Raw genomic sequence first — 17,703 nt, forward strand, 5'->3', positions numbered from 1 at the left:
AAAAACTTAAACTAATAACCCTGTATTATATTATTAATATAATTACAATATTTAATTTATATATTATACAAAATATATAATTGGTGAGTGAGGTAATAAAATAATTTATTTCAACTTCTAGATTGTAAATGTTTAAACTAAAACTTTGGGTTACTATTTTTTTTTTGTATATTATATAAATTATTTAAAGATATTGTTTAAAATATTTATTTAAATACACATTTGCTTGTTCATGTTTCTCTGATGGTCACATGACATGCAGGTAAACAAAATATATTTCTATCTTATATTTGTATTTTAAGTGTTGTATTTTTATGTTTTTAGAATTTTTTTTTTTTTTTTTTTTGCATTTTAAATATTAGAAAGTTAATTAGTTAATTATTAGCTTTTCATCACATCACAAAGCCCTTGCAGTTCCCTCACAAACACTCAGTATGAGCATTGAACACTAATGGTGTGTGTGTGTGTGTGTGTGTGTGTGTGTTGTAGCCGGGCGCTCTGGACTTCAATAATCAGCTTCTGGCCCCTGGAGGTAAAGGCACGTGGGGCAGTTGGGGCAAAGGCAGCAGCGGAGGCACTGGAGCCAAACCCAGCGAAGGCGGTCAGTGTGTTTCAGTGCACAGGACTTTATTACACACACGTCTTCAGCCATAATGTAACCCTCATCTGTTCGTTTACAGCCCAGGATTCTGGTCGTCCGAGCACTTTGAATCGCTTTTCAGCACTTCAGCAACCGTCCTCCTCTTCCTCGTCCGCCAGCGTGGACTCTGACAGGAGGGTTCCTCACAGGTCAGATTACCATCATGTCATGCAATACAAGCGGTGTAGCGCACACACGATATCTCTTCTCTCTGTGCACTAAAAGCAAGGTTTCAAACCCATCACTCAAAATAGTGTTGTTTATAAGATTTTAAAGGGGTCATCGGATGCCCATTGTCCACAAGTTGGTGTGATTCTTTAGGGTCTTCATGTAAAGTTTGTAACACACTTTGGCTAAAATTCCTCAATGGTTGTGTAAAACAACACCCTTTTTACCTCCTCAAACACAGCTCTGTTCACAGGGACCCGTTTCAGTGCATGTCTCTTTAAATAATAATGAGCAACTGCTTGTCGAGACAAGACACATAAAGTGATGGTGGACAGTATACAAATGGCTGAGGGAGGAAATATGCTAGTACGGGAAATATGCTAATACGGGACAGTTCGTCAGTGGTCATAGGCGGAGCATGAGCAATATGACACCATAGTGCTCAGAAAATTCAAACGGCTTGATAATTGAGTGTTTAGGCTTTGTGATTATTTTTAAAAAAGGAGTGAATGGATTTTCTTCATTGTGTGGTGGTTGTGTCCACACACTGCAATGACACATATGCAAATACAATATACAAGTGAATTTTGCATCCGATGACCCCTTTAAGAACATTGACACTCTTGTAATTTACGAACCGTCACATTTGACTCACGTCATAACCGTCATCATCAATTCTGCAACCGGCACACCCCTAGTACTGATACCCTATTAAAATATTACTCATTTTCAGTTTCACTTCAGTAAAAGTATAAAAGTACTTGATTTGTATTATTTAGCCAGCACTAGCCAGACTCAGTCAGAACTAATAAGAGAGATTAGTGCAAACTATATAATATGTATTGATCAGCAAATAAGCTAACTTTTCTTTTTTTATCTTTGTTTTTTTTACCATAACTTAAACACTATAAAAACAATAAACTTATAGTATGCTATACGTATACTAAAATAACTTACTGATAGTTCAAGTGTGCAAACAAGTGAAATAATATATATATAATATAAAATAAAAAAAGAGGATAAACAAAATTTGTGTAAATATGTGGCTATAAATGGTTTAGTATAAAAATACGATGTGCAGACGTCACATGGGTCGATGCATACTAGTTTTATATCATTGGTAACCACTACAACAACAGGGAAGATGCATGCACTTTCTTACCTCCTTGCCTAATAGTGTAGGTGTAGTGTAGACTAGATCATTGATTCAATGAGTTGTTGCCATCAGAATATATTCACGAATGAATCATTCAATGTGATTTGTCAACCAATTCAACAGGTTTTGTTGGAAAGAATCAACTCGTTCATGAATCAGGCATCACTCTTGCATCTTCGGGTGTTAACCATGTACTAAAACGGAAACGTTTTTCCTTTGCATTTTTTGCATACAGACGGCAACGTTGTCAAAACGATCCCCGTTCACGCAGAAAACGACTGAAACTGCTGTATTCTGCTTCCAGGCCAGTAGTTGGCGATGTCACTTTGGCGCCTATAGACAGAATTTGTGTTTTTGTAGTTTACATGGAGACAATAATGGTGCCGTTTTCAAAAACTTTCCCTTTGAAACCAGTTTTCAAAAGTTCGTGTTTTCAGGCCCTCCAAAACGCAGTTGAACAGCCAAAACACAAAAGGTTTTCTGGTTTTAGTTGGACTCTGTCATGGAAACGCCCCCTCAGAGGCCCTACATGTTTTTATGGAATATAGTGGAGTAAAAAAATATATTATGCATTGGAATATAGTGAAGTAAAAGTTTCCTAAAATAAAAATATTCTGATAAAGTACAGATACTTGGAAAATGTACTTTGTTACTCTCCACCACTGGTCCTTGATGCGTGTTAATCATACATGTGATATTAATTAACCGCATGTACTTGCTGTAGGGGTAGAGTTTGGTTTTGGGTTAGTTGCATGTAATTATGCATGATTTACTGTCATTACTATAGCATGCACATGTAACGTGTAACAGACACTGTGAAATAAAGTGTTACCGAGAAATGTTTCTTGAGCAGCAAATCAGCATATTAGAATGATTTCTGAAGGATCATGTGACACTGAAGACTGGAGTGATGAGTAATGACATGAAAAGTGGTATGAAAAGTCAAGTCACCTTTATTTGTATAGCGCTAAGGCTAAATCTTGCTAACGTTTTCATTTCAGAGGTGTTCTGAGTAAATGATTTGTTGGTAACACTTCACTATAAGGTTTGATTTGTTAACATTAATGTATTAGGCTAACTAACATGAACTAACAATGAGCAATACATTCGTTACTGTATTTATTAATCTTTGTTAATGTTAGTTAATAAAAATCCAGCTGTTCATTGTTTGTTCGTTACTTCACAGTGCATTAACTTATGTTAACAAATACAACTTTTGATTTTAATAATGTGTTAGTAAATGGTGGAATTAACATTAACAAAGTTTAATAAATGCCTTAGAAGTCCAGTTCATTATTAGTTCGGTAACTAATCGAATCTTACTGTAAAATGTTACCGATTTGTTATACACCAATTTAGACGTCTGGTGAGTTCAGTGTTGGACAGATGAGTTGTTTTAACCATTCATTAAAATGAATCGGTTCAAATGAGTCATTAGGTCACGAATCGGACATGTCATTGGGACATGTACGCTACGCGTTGTGTGAGAATCCCAGCAGTTAGGACATCGCACAAGATTTGTGTCAACACCGAAAACATGCGCCCTGTCAAAGCGCAGCAGTCATCTACATCTACATCACTCATAATAAATCACAATTACAGATCAAATAAGGACAAAATTTCACTTTGGCGGCTGCCAAAAAATTTTCAATGCAGGAAAAACCCTGCACAAGTCAGAATCAGATTATGGATATGTAGCATTCAAACATTTCATCCAGTTCCTTTTGCTTGAAGATCGGATTCATCTCGACGAAGCTGGTCATAGGTCTTTGCTGAGGATCAGTGCCGATGGCTGTCGTATCGACGAGGTCTTCAGGGGATTGTCTAGTTGACAGGGATGCGTTGTGGTCGTGTCTAGATGCAGGTCCACCATCTGATCTGGATACGGACCGAATACAGCTGTCTACGGTAACCTCGGGATAAACATAGAGACTAATATTAGTGCAGATGTCATTCTTCTTACGGGGTAACATGTAGATTGGTTGTTATAGGAAGTTTTCCCGGTTCCGGTTGACCTAATTTTTGCAGCCTAAGAATCCTTTAACGGATGTGAATTATAGAAATGTGATAATGTGTATGTCAGGTTAAAGAGATGTGTTTTTAGTCTAGATTTAAACTGACAGAGTGTGTCTGCTTCCCGGACAATTTTAGGAAGAGTTTAAGTGCTAAATAGGAAAAGGATCTACCGCCTGCAGTTGATTTTGATATTCTGGGTATTATCAACTGGCCAGAATTTTAAGATCGCAATAGACGTGAAGGACTATAATGAGTTAAGAGCTCGCTCAAGCACTGCGGAGCTAAACCATTTAGTGCTTTGTATGTAATTAGCAAGATTTTAAAATATATGTGATGTTTAATAGAGAGCCAATGCAGTGCAGTGGCTAATATAGTCATACTGCATTAGATATATTTTTAAGATGGAAAAATGCATTTTCACAGATGTTAGAAACGTGACTTTCAAATGAAAGATTGGTATCAAAGAGCACGACAAAGACTTGACAGAACATCCATCAAGTGTTAGACAGTATTCTAAGTTATTACAGAGGTTTTTGGTCCAATAATTAAAACCTGTTTTTTCAGAATTAAGTAGTAGGAAATTACAAGTCATCCAAATTTTTATATCAACTATGCATACTGTTAATTTTATGAACTGGTATGTTTCATCAGGGTGCAAATAAATAGAGCTGAGTATCATCAGTGTAACAGTGAAAACTAACAGCATGCTTCCTAATGATATCTCCTAAGGGTAGCATGTACAGAGTGAACAGCAGCGGTCCTAGTACTGAGCCTTGTGGTACGCCATACTGAACTTGTGATCGATATGACATCTCTTCATTTACTGCTACAAACTGATAACAGTCAGATAAGTACGATTTGAATCATGCCAATGCAATTCCACTAATTCCAATATAATTTTCTAGTATATTCAAAAGAATGTTGTGGTTAATGGTGTCAAATGCAGCACTAAGATCGAGTAACACTAATAGAGAGATACAACCACGATACGATGATAAGAGCAAATCATTTGTGGCTCTAATGACTCTCCTTACTGGAAATCCTCACATTTCTTTCTAAAAGGAACATAATTGTGAGGATACTGCCTTTTCTAGTATTTTTGACAGAAAAGGAAGATTCAAGATTGATCTGTAATTTAACTTGTTCTCTAGGATCAAGTTTTTTTTTTTTTTTTTTTTTTTTTTTTTTTATGAGGTTTAATAATAGCCACCTTAAAAGTTTTCAGTATGTATCCTAATGATAAAGATGAATTAATGATATTAAGAAGAGGACCTATGACCTCTGGAAGCATCTCTTTCAGTAGCTTAGTCGGTATAGGGTCTAACATGTTGTTGATTTTGACAATTTAGCAAGTTTAAACTATTCTTCCTCTTCTAAAGCAACGAATGAATGGAATTGTTCCTCACGGGGTCTAAAGCACGACATCTGATGCTATACTGTAGTGAACGGTTGCATGGTTATATTTCTCTCTCTCTAATAGTATAAATCTTCCAAGTAAAGAAATTCATTACTGAAGTCATTACTGCTGTGCTGTTTGGAGACATCTGAAGTTGAAGCATTATTTCTTGTTAATTTAGCCACTGTATCAAATAAATATCTAATGCTGTTTTTGAAACTGATCTAGCAGTTTCTAAGGCCTTTCTGTATGCAATAGCACTTTCCTTCCACGAAAGGCGGAATACCTCTAGTTGTGTTTTCTTCCAGCTGCGCTCCTTTTTTCAGGCTGCTCTCTTGAGGGCCCGAGTGTGTGCTCGTTATACCATGGTGTCTGACTATTTTCCTTAATATTCTTTAAGCCCAAGGGAACAACCGTGTCTAAAGTGCTGGAAAAGAGTCAAAAGAGTTCTTCTAAGCCAGTGTTACTCATTGCGCGGCTCGCGAGCCGCATGCGGCTCGCCAAGCTTTAATTTGTGGCTCGCATGGCGGTAAATATAATACGTTGATATGATAATGCATTCACTAGAGATATTTCATAAAACCATTAATAACAAGTAGGGCTTTAACATAACCCTTTAAAAACTAAAAGTGTCAGCTCTATTACAAATAATTTCGATCGGATTGAAAGGGGTGGTTTATCGAGAGAACGTGAAAAAACTTGATCGACTGAAAACCGAAACTGAAAGGACGACGTATGACGCGCTGAACGAGCTGTTCTCCTGATGAATAAAGTGTCATATAAATGAGTGTCATGTCATTCTATAATTCTCCTTTCACTCAGCATCTGTGAAGTGAAGCAGGACAACGGCTCACCAGTCCTTGTTTCAGATTATCATACAGACGACTGGTTTTGGGCATTTTTACTGCGTGATAAATTCAAACAGCACGGCACAACGGTTCATATGTTCATATTCCGATTTGAATCTTTTGACTTAAACACGCACATCAACCCGATCATGTATCACATCACGATGTTTAGCGTTCATGTAAACTACAATACATTCAGATTCATCAATCGGAATGAATTCAGTCCGACTGAAACAAAAGTTGTGCATGTAAATATCCAGTCTCTGCAGAGATGCCAGTTATATGGCGGTGACGGTCTTTCCAGCTCTTAACGCTGCATGTGCTCTTGGTTGGTTAGATAGGCCTACAAGATGGGCTAATGTAGAAAAAAATAACTTAAGGTCATTCTGGGATGAATATTTTCTGGAAATCCCTTTTTTGTTTTCTTTTTTCATTAAAGGAAATCATCTTGTCTCAGTTACAAATTTGACTGATAAATCATAAATAAAGTTTTTTTTTTCACCCTTTTGTATTTATTGCATTACATATTGTATTGTTCAGGGGTGACAGCTTGATAAGCCGACATGGTATTTATGACTGGATGTAACTTTTTATACTTTGCGGTAAAATGGCTCTCCTACTGACTTTGTCCTGTCAGTGCGGCTCGCATGAAAAAAATAGTGAAGACCACTGTTCTAAGCTATCTGGTCTGCTGGGGAGATGAAACTGATCAGGAATATTATTAATAATGCAATGTTTAGTGGTAGAAGTGATAGTTCTACTATATTTGTAACAGGGAGTTGGTTTTGCAGCCTTAGCTAAATGATAATCTGAGATGCAATACTGAAAATATTACTTGAAACACTTTACAGATAGGGGTGTGCCGGTTTCAGAATTGGTGATGACTGTTATGACGTGAGTCAAATGTGACGGTTCATAACATAACCGTCGTCGGGGGTGGGACGTTCGTCTGTTATAGGACAACTTAGTTTGAATAAACGAGCAGACACTGATTATTTGATCGCCTAAATAAAAAAAATATTTGTGTAGTGTTCAATGTTGTTATCGATAGAGATACGCGGATGGGGTATTATTTCATCCACAACCGCATCAAAAAACTCATCATCCGCACCAACGTTTTTTGACCAAATTTCAAAGCCGCACCCGCCCGCTATCCGCTGATTGTTTTGCGGTCTATGGACGATGCAATGCTCTGCTGATGCAAGCCGCAAGAAAGCCCTTGTCTGTTCTAGAAAGGATGCAGCAAAGCTATTTAATGCTAATGTATGAGGCATAGGCCTACGCTGAGTTTCATTCATTTACGGTGAGATGCGCTCTAGTTCACAATGCAATGCAAGTGAACGCGGTGCACCGGCGCCTCCATGTCACGGTTATTATATTGTCATTTGCTTTTTATTTATTAAATACTTTCAATTGGTTGATGAAACATTTATTAAAATTAAGATACAATTTGTACAAAACGAAATTCGCTTTAAAGAAAGGCTTTCTACAAAGAAAAACCTAATGAAGTGGTAAAAATCATGTCTGACGATTTACAAAACAAAACTTGCGTTGGTACTTGGCAAAGAATCAAATACAGTTGGAAACGACATAGACCATTAATGACACAGACTGTTAACAATTGTTTTTAATTAGTGTTTAAACATTATGACAAAAATTTTTTGTAAAAAATATTTTAATAACACGGTTTTGGCGGTTATAGAGATCTAATGACGGTGTTCAACTATAACCGTCGGTCTCATGGTTACTAACCGTCACACCCCTATTTACAGCAGCACCTCCCTCTTTGGCTTTCAGATGAGGCTCATGTTTATAACAGTAATCTTGGGGGATGGACTCATTTAAAGGATCTTAATTATATACCTCCATTTATGAGTTTATCCCTTTGTTCATGTCTCAGGAATAGTTCCAGTCGGGAACGCAGCGATCGCTTCGACCGGCGTGATGACCGCATGGATCGGGGCTATGACCGGCGTGATGACCGCGGATCAGACCGGCTGGACCGGAATCGCCCCGCCGTTGGCAAGCGGAGCTTCAGCCGTGAGAAAGAGAGGAGTCGAGAACGAGAACAGCGCCCCGCTGAAATGGTGCGGCGCGTTTCCAGCATGACGGATGAGCGAGAGAGAGAACGAGAGCGTGGCAGCCGCGAGAATGGTATGATGAGCTGGACATTATAGTTTTGAAAGTTGTATTTTCATTTGATTTTGTATTTTGGGTTCGTTTATAGCTTAGTTTGAGGTTGTTTTATGGATTATTTAATAGTGTCTTTTTAGAAGGACTGGGTAAAAATATTGAATATGGATTATTTTATTTTTTTTATTTTTTTAACTGATCATGAACCAAATAGATTTGAGAGCTGATTCTAATCAAGATGTCAGTAGCAATGCCCAGCCCTAAATTTGAATTATTATAATTGCAATATTAATATTATTATTTGCTGGTAATACTTAAAAATAAGGTTCCATTCGTTAACATCGGTTAATGCATTAACTAACATTGAGCAATACATTTGTTACTGTATTTATTAATCTTTTTTCATGCTAGTTAATAAAAATACACCTGTTTATTTTTAGTTCATGTTTATTAAGTAATATTAACAGATACAACTTTTGATTATAATGATGTATTAGTAAATGTTGAAATTAACTCAAATAAATAAAATAAAAAATAATTGTTAGTTCAGTAACAATTGGAGCCTTATTGTAAAATGTAAACTATTAATATTACTATTAATATTGTAATATTATTATTACTAGTGATGCACTGAAATTTCTGCATATTCTATTAAATTATTTATTATTTAATGTATGCTTTAATAAATCTGTCATGAAAACATTTTTTTTAATCAAAGCCACCAGTTATAAATGTTTACATTTCAGGAACATAATAATGATATTTAGAAGTTGATAGAAATGTTAAAATGTTTATGTACATCTCTGTGTATATATATATATATATATAACTCTTTAGTTTTGGTTTTCGTCTAAATGAAAAATTTTATTTGCACAATTACAGTATTATATTATTTTCTATTATTGCAATAATATTGACTTTAGAGTTACTTGTTCCTGTTGTTATGTAAAGTTAAACAATTACTTTAAATGCAGAGTGAACAAAACACAAACAGATATGGAAGCGATTTTTTTTTTTTATAGGATTTGTTGTATGTTTATTTCTTACAGTAAAGAGAGAAACTGTTCCCACTCCTCCGCCCGTTTCCTCCAAACCGGCCCTGACAGAGGAGGAACTGGAGAAGAAATCGACCGCCATCATAGAAGAGTACCTGCACATCAATGACCTGACGGTACACACACTTAAACACCTCATGCCACCAGTGTGTTGTGCTTTGTGTTGGCTGTTAAAAGCTCACGTGTTGTTCTTCCTGCTGTCCTGAAGGAGGCGCTGCAGTGTGTCATTGAGCTGGACTGTGCGTCTCTGCTGTCTGTGTTCGTGCGGACAGGAATCGAGTCGACGCTGGAGCGCAGCGCCCTCGCTAGAGAGCACTTGGGTTTACTGTTTCACCAGCTGGTCAAAACTCAAACACTATCTACACAACAATACTACAAAGGGTGAGAGATGTGTGCATAATACAGTCTTTATAGCCAAATGAATTTATGAACGGCCAGAACACATTAAAAGTTTTCTGTTTCCAGTTAAAACGGTGTCGTGTAAGTGGCCCTTAAGTTAATGACTAATGATTTTTACAACACAAGTGAATCAATCAAAACTAACTGGACAATAACTTTATTCTAGAGCTGCTGTAAAGCCAATACAATCTCTGTTACTGTAATTTCCTGTTATCACTGTGAAGCCGCTTTGAAACGATCTATTTTGTTAAAAGCGCTGTATAAATGAAGGTGACTTGACCTGATAATATAATCCTAATAATCGTGTCAGGCTGTTGGAGGTGTTGGAGGTTGCGGAGGATATGGCGATTGATATTCCTCATATCTGGCTATATCTGGCTGAGTTAATCTGCCCTATACTTCATGAGGGAGGAATTCCCATGGGGCCGCTCTTCAGGTGAGCCTGCAAACCACTTTACGCTGATGCCAAGAATATCCCTGCTGATGAAACCACACACAAATCAATAAATGGATCAAATTGACATTAAGATACAAGATTTTAAAGGTGCATTGTGTAATATTTAGGAGGATCTGTTGACAGAAATGCAATATCATGTACATAACTATGTTTTCAGTGGTGTATAAAGACCTTTTTATCACCTTAGAATGAGCATTTCTCTCTACACACACCGCTATATATTAACACACTGCACCTTTAATCTTTTCTAATGACCAAATGGTCCTGCTGACCTCTGACCCCTGTGCTGTATTTGTAGGGAGGTGTCTAAACCACTGGTGCCTCTTGGGAAAGCTGGAGATTTCCTGGTGGAAATTCTCAACCTGCTCTGTAAAGGAATGGTAGGATGTTTTTGTAAATTGATTGATTAACATCCTGACACTTTGGCTGCATGATTGATTCACTGAAGAAAAAACGAAAAACTAATTTGCTTAATGAAGGCTGTGATTGATTTAAATAAATATATAATGAGAATCTCCTTTAAACAAAAGAGAGGCTTCCCTTTAGTTTTCCACCAAAATTAAAAAGCTTGATTAGTAAACGTTTAAAAAAGAAATTAAGACAAATAAATATTAGTTTTGTAATTTTACAGTTGTACTGTAAAATATAATTTAAATTTTCTTAAATACTATTTTTTATTTTGAAGTGGAATATTACATTTTAAATATTTAATATTTTGTTTACTAAATTTGTTTAATCATAATAAAAATATTATGTTTTATTTTAAAGTTAAATATTACATTTAGCAATATTTCTTGTTTTATTTACTATTTCTGTTTAGTAATAATTATAATAAAAATAATACATGTTATTTTTACATTTTATTTCTAAATGTATTATTATATTATTATTATTAGTATGGTTATTTTAGTCATACTAATATATAATCTCACACATTTTGGCCAAATTGGCCACATTTTTTAAATGCTTTTTTAAATTTGTCTGAAAAATCTGAAATTTATTATTATTTTTTTTAATCATGCAGTCCACTGCTGTACACTATAAAATGCATTATGGGTACAAAAGAGTGACATAGTCAGGGAATACAATTCGAATTACACGTGTGACACCGCATAGTGCACTATATAGGGAATAGGAAGTGATTTCTGCAGTGCTTGTGTTCTGAATCGAGTTCTGAAAGTGTTTGTTCGGAACTGTTTCCTGTTTTAGAGTCATAAGAAAGTGGGAGCGATGTGGAGAGATGCGGGACTCAGCTGGAAAGACCTCCTGCCTGAAGACGAGGACGTCAATAAGTTTGTCACCGAAAAGGTGAATTAATTGACCGCAACTGTAGCGCTCTGTAATTATAGTTACGTTTCTTGTATAAACATAAACTATATGTTTATTAATCCCCTATATAATGTGTGTGTGTGTAGGGAGTGGAGTTCACTCTGGGTGAGGAGTGTGACCGGAAGAGTAGTAAATCATCTCTGAGTCCAGAAGACATCATCAGAGAACTGGAGCGACTCCTGCAGGAGAAAGCAGACAACCAGAGGATCTTTGACTGGCTGGAGGTGTGTGTGTGTGTGTGTGTGTGTGTGTGTGTGTGTGTGTGTGTGAGAGTGTGTGTGATCTAAAGGATGTTCTGGATTCACGCTAACAGGGCGAGTTAAGGACATTTACAGTTACACTTTATTTCGATAGTCCACTTTAGACATTCTACTAACTATAAGTAACTTTTCCAACTACATGTCAACTAACTCTCATTAGAGTATTAGTAGACTTTTAGGTTATGGTTAGGTGTTGGGGTCCGGGTTAGGAGAATAAGTTGACTTGTAGTTGCCAAGTTACTTATAGTCAGTAGAATGTCTGTTGGGGGACCAACAAAATAAAGAGTTAGCAGATATTAAGCAGACCGTCTACTAATCCTCTAATGACAGTTAGTTGACATTTAGCTGAAAAGTTACTTCTAGTTAGTAGAATGTTTAAAGTGGATTATTGAAATAAAGTGTTACCAAATTTACTACAGAGGTCACATCCCCTAAGGGCACGTATGGTGGAAAAATATATGAGATGAGAGAAACTTTTGCGCTCTTCCGAGAAACTTTTGCGCTCTTCCGAGAAACTTTTGCATTCTTCCGAGAAACTTTTGCATTCAACCGAGAAACTTTTGCGCTCTTCCGAGAAACTTTTGCGCTCTTCCGAGAAACTTTTGCATTCTTCCGAGAAACTTTTGCATTCAACCGAGAAACTTTTGCGCTCTTCCGAGAAACTTTTGCGCTCTTCCGAGAAACTTTTGCGCTCTTCCGAGAAACTTTTGCATTCTTTGAGAAACTTTTGCGCTCTTCCGAGAAACTTTTGCATTCTTCCCAGAAACTTTTGCGCTCTTCCAAGAAACTTTTGCATTCTTCCAAGAAACTTTTGCATTCTTCCGAGAAACGTTTGCTCTCTTCCGAGAAACTTTTGCATTCAACCGAGAAACGTATGCATTCTTCCCAGAAACATTTGCGCTCTTCCGAGAAACTTTTGCGCTCTTCCGAGAAACTTTTGCGCTCTTCCGAGAAACGTTTGCATTCAACCGGGAAACGTATGCATTCAACCGAGAAACGTATGCATTCTTCCCAGAAACTTTTGCGCTCTTCCGAGAAACTTTTGTGAGAGAACACAAATCTTTGTGAGCATAAAGATTCTGGTAATGGAAAAATATGAGCTGGAAGGAAGAAATTCATTTCAATACTTTTGCATTCGCTAGCAAACGTTTGTGCTCCCAAATTAAAATTAGTTTTGCAAGTTGTGCGAGTGAATGCAAAGTTCCTAAGAGGAAAACAAAAGTTCTGGGGATGGAAAATTTATGAGCTGGGAGGAAAAATTATAATTCAATGCTTTTGTATTCCCTAACAAACATGTGTATTTTAGAACACAAACAATTTGCAAGCAAATACAAAAGCATTGAAATATAATTTTTTTATTCTTCCAACTCATATTTTTTCCTTCTCCATGTACTGTTAGAAGCAGTATTTTACAGCTGCTAATATAATGGCACAACTCAGTTAGAGATGAATTATAGCTGTTCTGTTCAGCTTTTGCAGCTGTGTTTGTCACCTCGATGACCTTTGACCTGTCCCTCTGTGCAGGCCAATCTGGACGAGCAGCAAACAGCATCTAACGTGTTTGTCCGAGCGATGATGACCGCAGTCTGCCAGTCCGCCATCATCTGTAAGTCACTTTTTTCCCTCTCCTTTCAAAATGACACTCAAAACTTGTTTAATTTACGTAATGTGAAGCTGAATATTCAATGGGAAATAATGTTGATTCTATACATCAGGATTTAATTATGTACAATTAGCCAAGTTTCCACTATCTCAGTCAAGTCATCTTTATTTATATAACGCTTTTAACAATACTGATTGTTTTAAAGCAGCTTTACAGAGATAACAGGAAAATAATGCAACAAAGTTTGTTTCTAGAAGTAAATAGCGTCACAGTCCAGCTTAAGTTAGTTCAGTGATGGTTCATTTTTGTTGTAAAAAAGTTACTAATTTAGTTAATTTATATATATAGCCACTCTGCATAAAACAGTGATGTCGTCATCCAGCTCAGTTCAGTTCTCATATAATGGTGTCAATGCAGGAGATCAATAATATTATCTTCAAAATTTGCTTATGAATTGTCACTTTTCGGCAACAATTTTTCTTTATAATAATATCACTGATGAATCATGTCATGTTAGCTTTAATTTTGTTTTCATCCTGTCATTGTCAAGGTGAGAATCCATATAAAGTAGACGCTAAAGAAATTACCCAGAGGGCCAAGCTGCTGCAGCGCTACATTAAAGATGAGGAGAAAGAGCTGCAGGCGCTGTACGCCTTACAGGGTCTGATGGTACAAATGGAGCAGCCGCCAAGTAAGTGTGTTCGTGTGTCAGTTAATGGTGGAACGGATCACAGAATTCACGGTTCGGATCATTTACGCTTTTTGAGCCACGGATCAGATCATTTTTCGGATCAGCAAAAAAAATTAAAAATATTATATATATATATATATATATATATATATATATATATATATATATAGACACACACACACACACACACACACACACACACACGCATATATATAGGGGTGGGGATGTAACCTTGCATTTATTACTGAAAGCTCACTTGAAGTTCTTTGATACTACATCAAAAACTACTAGCCTAACTGATAAAGTTCAGACATTATTAAAAACAAGTGAACAGTCAGTAATAAAATAAGAACAAAGTACAAGCAGAGATGAAAAATAAATAACAAAGTTACAAAGTCAAAAAGTATTCAGGTACAGAAAGTAATAATTAAAATAACACTATTTGTTCACTATAGAAATTAAATATAGTTTAATCTTTGTTAAAGCTGTATTTTGTTGTTTTATAAACATTAATGACACAGACAACAGTAGGAATATTAGGCTGCTGTCACTTTAAGACCAAAAAAAATCATCCAGATTCTTTCTCAACTGTTCACTCATGACAGAACCGAGAGGATACTTGCCCGAGACAGGTATTTCGATTATATAAATTCATATATATATATATATATATATATATATATATATATATATATATATATATATATATATATATATATATATATATTTATTCAATTCAAAAATTGCTTTATTGGCATGACTGTAAATAATACAATATTGCCAAAGCTTGGAATACATAGAAGAAGAATAAAAACATCAAAATAATAAAATAGAATACCTTAACTTAAATTTAAACAAACAGTGTAACAAATTACAACATTTGATACCACAGTGTTTTAACATATACACACACTCACATTACTGAGGGTCTCTGTGGTGGACAGAAGGCAGACACACACATTCACCTGCTGTCTCTCAGGCTGTGACACACACACACACACACACGTATCTGTCAGCCAGTGCTGCTGTCTGACCCTCTCCTAGCAGGATCTTTATCTGATCTACTTCAGTCATGGCTGTAAAGTTCTGTATTAAGTTAGTGAGTTTGTTTATGTAGAGGTCTCTGATTGAACTGTATTTGTGACAGTGAAGAAGGAACTGTGTCTCTGTCTCGATCTCTCCTGTCCTGCAGTGAACACACATCTCTCTCTCTCTCTCTCTCTCTCTCTCTCTCTCTCTCTCTCTCTCTCTCTCTCTCTCTCTCTGTGTGTGTGCGTGACTGTGAGCAGCACAGACATTTAAAAAACGTTGAAAAATGTTTGAATGTGTAAATTGGCAAGACAAATGATTAACTTTCACTCTATGATTGTTAAATTAAGCAGTTAATCCGTGAATCACATGTGCTGATCCGTACGGATCAACTGCGATCCGTTCCACCCCTAATGCCATTAAGCAGCCGTATATCCGACGCTTCTCCTCGTTTATCAATAACATCGGCCTCTTTCTCTCTGCAGATCTGCTGCGGATGTTCTTCGACGTGTTGTATGACGAGGACGTCATAAAAGAGGAGGGTTTTTACAGGTGGGAGTCGAGCAAAGATCCCGCCGAACAACAAGGAAAGGGCGTCGCCCTCAAATCCGTCACCGCCTTCTTTACCTGGCTGCGCGAAGCTGAGGACGAATCAGACAACAGCTAGGTCTTTGGCCACACCCACTACAGAGATGGATTGGTGGGGGAAAAAAAAACAAAATATATTTGAGAAAAGAAAAAAAACACATTTGGGAGATTTTCAACTTTTTTTTTTTTTTTTTTTTTGTCTTTCCGTTTGCGCAAGAAAAATGCCGTTGAACTGAAACGAAATAAAGCGATAAAGAAAAGTATTAGAGGATGACAAGCCTTATCTGCTCGCCGCAGTTTTAGCTGTTAGAATTGCTACTTTCCCGTTTCTCGCTCCTGCTGCCATGGAGACGGACGTTGATGACATCACTTCATTGAATCGTTTGTTTATGATGTCACTTCCTGGTGACAGAAAGCTGCTCAGAGTTCTATTTTCCGTTTTGAATCCCTTTATATTTGTGATCTAGTTTCGCGTGGACCGGCTGACCGTGTGCGTGTTGCTGTAACGGAGGAGGATTGGTTCGGGGTTTTTTTCCCTCAATTTGGGATTTTGTTTAGTTCTAGTGGAGTGATTTGAGCTCTTTTTCTATGTTTTTTATGACAGAAAATCTAATTAAAAATGCAAATGGCATCACCTGTTTCAGAGCTGCGGTTTTCAGTTGTTTCTTTGCAGCTCTGGGCGATGAAACATTGCTAGAAACATTAAACTTTGACCTTTTTGCTGCTGCTGCTGTTGGCCATCGAGACGCTTCTGCCGACCTGACCTGAACGTACGGTTTCCTTACACACTTAATGGAGAAATCATTCAAACTTAAAAAAAAAAAAAAAAAAAAAAAAAAAATTAAAAATAATAATATTTTGAGGAAGGCAGAGACTTGAGGGTGACGAGGAGCTCGTGTGGATGTGCTCTTTGCACCTGTAGTGGACTTTACAAAATAAATCACTATTACGACTTGAAAATATATATAGAAATAAAGTGTTTAAGAGGAGAAAACAAAAAAAAAAAAAAAAAAAAAAAAGCTGGAGAATGAGAGTACGAATACTACATGCCTTTCAGCTCCTTGGAGTGGAGATGCATTTCAGGAGCGCCTTGTAAATACATGTTTTCTTTTTGGTTTTGATGGTTTTTTTTGTTTTTCAATAATAAAAATGCTAACTTTAATGCCATGTATTAATTTTTGGCTTTTGTTTTCATGTATTTAATTTTTTTTTTTTCTTTGCGGTTTAACCACCCGGCTTGTACAATTATCCTCCTCTAGTTATTGATTATAGTTTAATGAAATTATGTAAATATTTCTCTTTTTTTTTTTGCTTTTTTTTTTGCTTTTTTTTTTTTTTTTGCTTTAAGTATTTAATTAAGAGAAATTAATGCCTCTTTTCACATTTGAAACTGGAAAAGATAATAAAGAACATTGCAATGGAAAAAAAGGACAAAAGCGTGTTGATGTTCCTTTTCTTGAGGGTTATCTTGCTTGAAGTACGTTCGTTTATCATGTGCTGAATGTGTTTGGAAAAATATCTGCATTGATTATGGACTGAGATTATTTCTTACAGATGAGTTTTGCTCGTGCATCATTCGTGTCTTAATGCAAATGATCATCCATAATCAGTCTGTCCAGCTCTATTTGTGCTGGAGAAAAGAGAACGAGACGAGCTCGTAATAAAACAAGAATCAACATAATTTGGCTTTTCAGAGATGGAGAACTGAGGGGTTTGAAATGTTGTAAAAGCGACGCTGAGATGGTGTTTAATTACTCAGACAAACTGTCATATGTATCTCTAACAGAGTTCACTGCAAAGAATTATCTATTGTGAATATTGTTTCATTATGGTTGCTGTAGCGCTGTGCTGAAATTTATGCTCAAGGAAGTAGCGTGTCTATAAACGGCTAAAGCTACAGTAACGTCTTCAGCGAGTCAGCTTGATCCTCTCATC

General features: G+C 36.4%; 1 protein-coding gene across 5 annotated transcripts in view; it reads left to right on the top strand.

Annotated features, from left to right (window-relative positions):
• Positions 1 to 17,184, top strand: part of eif4g1b (eukaryotic translation initiation factor 4 gamma, 1b) — a 72,584-nt gene extending 55,400 nt beyond the window's left edge. For all 5 annotated transcript variants that reach the window (XM_079886475.1, XM_079886473.1, XM_079886472.1 and 2 more), the window contains 12 exons: positions 490 to 601; positions 681 to 789; positions 8,125 to 8,378; positions 9,407 to 9,528; positions 9,621 to 9,793; positions 10,122 to 10,247; positions 10,567 to 10,648; positions 11,478 to 11,576; positions 11,684 to 11,821; positions 13,382 to 13,463; positions 14,011 to 14,151; positions 15,666 to 17,184. In XM_079886475.1, the coding sequence (XP_079742601.1) occupies positions 490 to 601; positions 681 to 789; positions 8,125 to 8,378; positions 9,407 to 9,528; positions 9,621 to 9,793; positions 10,122 to 10,247; positions 10,567 to 10,648; positions 11,478 to 11,576; positions 11,684 to 11,821; positions 13,382 to 13,463; positions 14,011 to 14,151; positions 15,666 to 15,847 (1,620 nt within the window). In that variant the 3' untranslated portion in view covers positions 15,848 to 17,184. The remainder of the gene's footprint in view (positions 1 to 489; positions 602 to 680; positions 790 to 8,124; positions 8,379 to 9,406; positions 9,529 to 9,620; positions 9,794 to 10,121; positions 10,248 to 10,566; positions 10,649 to 11,477; positions 11,577 to 11,683; positions 11,822 to 13,381; positions 13,464 to 14,010; positions 14,152 to 15,665) is intronic.
• Positions 17,185 to 17,703: the final 519 nt, after the last annotated feature.

The sequence above is a fragment of the Squalius cephalus genome (genome assembly GCF_949319135.1).
Source record: "Squalius cephalus genome assembly, chromosome: 11".
Taxonomy (NCBI): Eukaryota; Metazoa; Chordata; class Actinopteri; order Cypriniformes; family Leuciscidae; genus Squalius; species Squalius cephalus.